We start from the raw sequence: 5,810 nt of genomic DNA on the forward strand, positions 1-5,810 counted from the left end.
TTATTTTTTATTTTTTTATTATTTTTTTTATGTAGGGAAGAGGGCCAGCCAAGGGCAAAAAAAAGAAAATTAGAAAAAAGCCCACATGAGTGCTGGCTCTCCAAAGAGTACAAAAAGTGCCAAAACTGTCAGCCAGAATTAGGGGAGCAAATGCCTCGATACCTCCCTCTTAAAAGAAGACAAGTTGTAGGAATTCGGAAATACAGATGCAGGGAGGGAGTTCGAGTTTACCAGTGAAAGGGATGAATGATTGAGTGTACTGGTTAATTCTTGCATTAGAGAGTTGGACAGAATAGGGATGAGAGGAAAAAGAAAGCCTTGTGCAGTGTGGCCGATGGAATGGGTAATATTGAACAGGCTTATATACAAAGTAGGCCATGTACTCTGGCAATGTACATGGCTTCCTAAAAGGTCACTCTACAAGTCATTGTTTTGTTGAGTGTCTTATAAATAAGGATGCTACCTGCAGAGCTTTCATTGATCTCAAGGGTGCCTTCGACAGGGCCAACAAAGATGCTATTATGTAGGAACTCATTCTCAAAGATGTCAAAGGTAGATTATTAAGATGGATCAGGGACTATTGGTACAATAGAACAGCACAGGTTTGGTTTCAAGGTGCAGTCTCCTCTGAGGAAGTCTTCGAGCTTGGAACACCACAGGGTGGAGTCCTTAGTCCAATGCTTCTCAAGGGTGCCTTCGACAGGGCCAACAAAGATGCTATTATGTAGGAACTCATTCTCAAAAGTGTCAAAGGTAGATTATTAAGATGGATCAGGGACTATTGGTACAATAGAACAGCACAGGTTTGGTTTTAAGGTGCAGTCTCCTCTGAGGAAGTCTTCGAGCTTGGAACACCACAGGGTGGAGTCCTTAGTCCAATGCTTTTTAATATTTTAATGGACAAAATTGCACGTTGTTCCTTTCCACAGGGCACCCAGGTCCTCATCTATGCTGATGACATACTTCTCCAATGCCCCACACCCAAGATTCTCCAGTCAGTTTTGTCACAACTGGCAGCATTGTGTGTCCAAATGGGATTACTGATAAATGAATGTAAAACGAAATTTCAAGCTAAACCACCCACTGTAAACAATGTTCTCATCCCTAGAGTTCATATACACAAGTACCTGGGTGTTCAGATGAGCTTCAGGAAGTCTCTTCAAGCCATCCACTATATTCGAGACCTCTGTCTGCCACCGCTAGCACCACTTCAGCTGCTAGCAAACAGGGGCCTGGGAGCTGGCATTCCAGTCCTAAGAATGTTCTATATATCTGTCATACGGTCCCTTATTAATTATGTCGCCCCTGTTTTGATACAGTTTAGTGCCACCCAGCTCCGTCCCCTGGAGCTTGTTCAGAATGAAGCCATGCGGATAATCTTGGGATGTCCCAGGACTGCACGGATTGAAGTCCTCAGAGCTGAACTGCACCTACCAAGTATTATGTGTAGGGTACAGGAAATTACTTGTCGCACAGTTAGTCGTATGCTATGCATGGGCTCTGACTCTGAAGGGATCACTGACCCCCTTGTATCATGATCCTTGCACTCCTACAACTCAGGAAGATCTTGGGAGTACTGACAAGTGTAGGTGTAGCCGAGGCCTGTATTAACGTTATGTCACCGCTACAACCCGCCTGGAACCCTCACCATGTCAGTGTTGATATTCAATCTCTGCATCAACCTAAGAGGGACTGGCTCCCTCATGTGCTGCAAGACATGTTAATGACTAAATTGTCCAAGTACCCACATGTTCAGGCTATTCATGTTTATTGTGATGGGTCAGTCAATGGCAGCAGGTCTGGATGTCGGCTGTTCATCTGTGACTACATCTCTGCCAATCTCTACACTGACACTGAAGTTTCCAGGCGGCTCCCTGCACACATGTCTTCCACTAGAGCAGAACTGTATGGTGTACTGGAGGCACTCCATATTGTGGCGCCTCTCCATAAGAATGTATATTTCTTTATTGACAGTCAGGCTGCATTGTATGCCCTTCAATCCACCTCCCCCATGGACTGTGATCTAGTTAATAAGTGTCTTGATCTCATCCATGCCCTAGAAGGTGCTGGTGCCACGGTCCATTTCACCTGGATACCCTCTCGTGTGGGTGTCCCGCTAAATGAAAAAGCAGACCGCCTTGCTCAGTGTGCCCTCCAAGATGACACAGTGGACACTGGCACTGAGCACACTCTGGGTTATGTTAAGAGTAGCATTAAGGACTTTGTACATAGTAGCATTAGTGATCAGTTGGAGCTTTGTTGCCATAGGGACAGTAGCACTAGTCTTCACTATGCACGTGTCTCCCAGAGCTGTGATTACACCTATGGGAGACACACTGCATCACAGGACATGGTGGCAATGAGGCTCAGATTAGGCTACAAATACTTTTGGGAAGTCAGTGCTTATCCTGGTGTGTGGTGTGTGCTGCACCAAGGGGGGACAGTTTGCTTCACTATATCATGGAATGTCCTCTCATTGCTAAATTTAGACCACAAAATCAACATGACTTGTATAGCCTCACTGACCATCTAGACTCAACCACACTCAGGGATATACTCAGGGAATATCCTCAGTTTGCCCCCAGACTGTAGGATGTTTAGGCAATAAGGTTTGCAATATCTGTATTTATTTATTGAAGTACTCGTATTCTTGTTATGTATACTGTCTATTTATGTATTTTTTTTTTTATACTTTTACCTTAAGTCTTTGCCCAGGGGCTGGGTGGCAAGGTCCATCCTCCTCCTTTGTTGTATATATTTATTAATTCAACAATAAATGTATCAATCAATCAGTGTATCAGAGGCAGATAAAAACAAACAATGCAGTTTTATGTCCCTTTACTTCATAAATAGTACATACTTTGAACAGGGGAACTGTTACGGCGCGCTGGTGGTGGGTGGTTTACAGTGCTGTCATAGAGACACGGAAGCGAGTGTGCCCGCGCTTTAGCAAGGGCGCATGCAGACATGGTCTTCATCGTCTGAAAGAATCTTAAGGTATGAAAACATTATAGAAAAACTTTTAGTACTGTCCCGTAAGGGAGACTGCTTAAGAGGAGCGATCAGCTGAGTCACAATAATCATCATCAGGACGTAAACAAAGGCCAGACATCGGACAGGCCTCAGCTGAGTCACACAACAGACCACCATGAACAACAACGACGCGGAGATCAACGACGGAGAAACGGAGACGATCGCTAGCGACACCCAGAAGCCTGAGAAAATGTTCACCCTGAAGAAGTGGAATGCGGTGGCCATGTGGAGCTGGGATGTGGAGTGTGACACCTGTGCTATATGTAGAGTGCAGGTTATGGGTGAGTCTCTTTTCTCTTTGTTTTCATAATTCAAGTATCTTCATATTTTCAGTTATATTTTTCTCCATGTCTTCACGACAGTGTTTGCATGACCACAGTAAAGTAAGGTGGCTGGGGAGACGGGTATTGTGTTTTCTTGGAACTATTCTAAAAGATTAATTAAAAAAGACGACTTGAAAATGTGGGGTGATGATAGAAGAAACATTGGTTGTTAGTGAAAAAGTTAATGTTCTATTATATAAGGCTATTGTAGTAGAATATTCTGATTTTTCTCACGGCTGATTCTTTATGGCAGATGCGTGTTTGAGGTGCCAGGGTGAGAACAAGCAGGATGACTGTGTGGTGATATGGGGTGAGTGTAACCACTCCTTCCACAACTGCTGCATGAGTCTGTGGGTGAAGCAGAACAACCGGTGTCCTCTGTGCCAGCAGGAATGGTCTGTGCAGCGAGTCGGCAAATAGTCAACCTCAGCCTGCAAATTGTATTAGTTTGGGCAGAAGAGTTCTGCAACTTGCTGTGGTTGGAGAGAACTCTGAGGTTAGCAAGTATTATAAAATTTTTAATGATAAAACAATGTGTGTGTGTGTGTGTGTGTGTGAGAGAGAGAGAGAGAGAGAGAGAGAGAGAGAGAGAGAGAGAGAGATTGCATAAATTATTGGTGTTTAAGAGAATTTCATGAAAACAGCAAATCTTTTCTTAGTTATGAAGGTTATGTTCTTACTCTACTTATTCTGTATTAATGTGTTTTGAAACTTTACTTTTATGAATGTTTTTTGTAACAAATAGCATATATTTAATTTCCAGTTATGGATCTGAGAAAGTCATGTTAGAAACTATTTATAACATCTTTTTCCTTTACATTATAACTTAATGGCAAGAAAGTTATACAAAATGGAATGTTCAGAGGTCACTTGTGATACATCATATGGTTTGTGAAATGCAAATGTGTTTGAAAAATACAAATTTATAGTGCCACTTTTGTTTTATTTTCTGATATATTGTTTTGTCCACTCATTTTTATCATTAGTACAGACACACACACTACAGCTTGTTGGCAGATTACAAAAATTGAGTAGTAAGTTAAATTTATAAAGGAACAGTTCACAAATTAGAGTAAAGAGTAAGATTAACATGAAAAATACATACAGAACTATACATTTATTTTGCCTGTGGAATGAACTACTGAGGGAAAGTGGCAGGGTCCACCAGGATATGTCAGGTGTCTTCTGCCTGGCAAGTGGTAATCTTAATTGTCTGTGAAGGTTCATAAGTTTGGAAGCATTGTAAGTTATATCCTGTCTTGTGCCAATTCTGATATGTATCTTTCCTGCAATATGTCTATGTATGTATGTATATCTGGTGAGCTTCATCAAAATAATGGTCAGGGTACAAACATTTCTCTCTTCCTCTTTTTTTTTACTTTCCTTCACATGTTATTCTCTTTCTCTTCAGTGTAATGGTTAGGTTAGATTCATATGTGCTGATGAAGAGTATGGACGTTTTTGGGAGCTGCTATTGAAATGGGCCCACTGAAATGTTTCTTATCAAGTGTTTTGAATAATCCATGCATCATCAGTAATTGTTTTCTCTTACAGCAACTAAAATGAAAATAGCTGGACAATGTAACTTCCTGTTATCTGAAATGCATTGAAGTAGAACAGTAAAGAAGTGTATTTATAAAACTGCTGAAGAAAAAAAAAATGATGTGGGAGGCAAAGCAGGCAGTGATCCATGATAAAAATATATATCTAAATGAAAAATAAGGTTAATGGGTATTATCTCCCGGCAGTCTAAATGTGTCCCAGGATCTCAAACACTCCTCTTCACTGCTGTAGGAACACACACACACACACACACACACACACACACACACACACACACACACACACACACCACCACCAATGCAAAATTCTACCTTATTGGAGAAAAAATTAATTACGAGCAGATTTTTTAGCCTCACGTACCCTGCCTTACGACAAGCGCGGGAGGGAACAGTTGTGCGAAGGGCTTCGACGTGAAACTGACTGAGCTATGATGTTGATAATCAAAAGAGTCCAAAGTTTAAGGAGTTTAGGAGGCAAAGGAACAGTCACCACCTCGTATTTCAAAGCTGATGGCACTATAGCACAAACATCAGCACAGTGATAAAGCCGGGTCTCTCCCGCTGACAGATTCCTGTATGTCAGTTCGGCGCCATAAACCCAAGCAAGTAGCAACACCCATCGACTGAAAACAAGCCGAGGAATGCTGCAAACTGGCTTGACCGCGAACATAGGCGCTAGGGACATAACGCATGCGGTCAAACCAATCAAGTCCAGCCAGAAATGATAGTAGTGGACGAGGGCCAGTTTGAATCCCTCTGGCTTCCCTCGCCTCACATCCGGGGTCTGTGAACTACTGTTGCTAATTTGATCATGCTATTTTTCTTGGTTACTTTGTCTTTTGTAGTATACTTCCTTATTTTTCAGTCTTTTTTCCTGTGGGGACAACAGCGG

General features: G+C 42.0%; 1 protein-coding gene across 1 annotated transcript; it reads left to right on the forward strand.

The window, feature by feature from the left end:
- The first annotated feature begins 3,090 nt into the window (after positions 1-3,090).
- On the forward strand, positions 3,091-4,290 carry LOC123513511 (RING-box protein 2-like). Its single transcript, XM_045270717.1, has 2 exons — positions 3,091-3,314; positions 3,610-4,290. Exons 1-2 carry the CDS (start codon positions 3,149-3,151, stop codon positions 3,774-3,776), a joined length of 333 nt encoding a protein of 110 aa, XP_045126652.1. The 5' UTR covers positions 3,091-3,148; the 3' UTR covers positions 3,777-4,290.
- Positions 4,291-5,810: the final 1,520 nt, after the last annotated feature.

Source organism: Portunus trituberculatus, chromosome 36 (assembly GCF_017591435.1).
Source record: "Portunus trituberculatus isolate SZX2019 chromosome 36, ASM1759143v1, whole genome shotgun sequence".
Classification (NCBI taxonomy): Eukaryota; Metazoa; Arthropoda; class Malacostraca; order Decapoda; family Portunidae; genus Portunus; species Portunus trituberculatus.

Excerpts from the sequence above, each read along its gene's own strand:
- LOC123513511 (XM_045270717.1), top strand. The coding sequence starts at position 3,149 with ATGAACAACAACGACGCGGAGATCAACGACGGAGAAACGGAGACGATC. Across the intron at positions 3,315-3,609 it reads ATGTAGAGTGCAGGTTATGG|ATGCGTGTTTGAGGTGCCAG; the intron begins GTGAGTCTCTTT and ends TCTTTATGGCAG.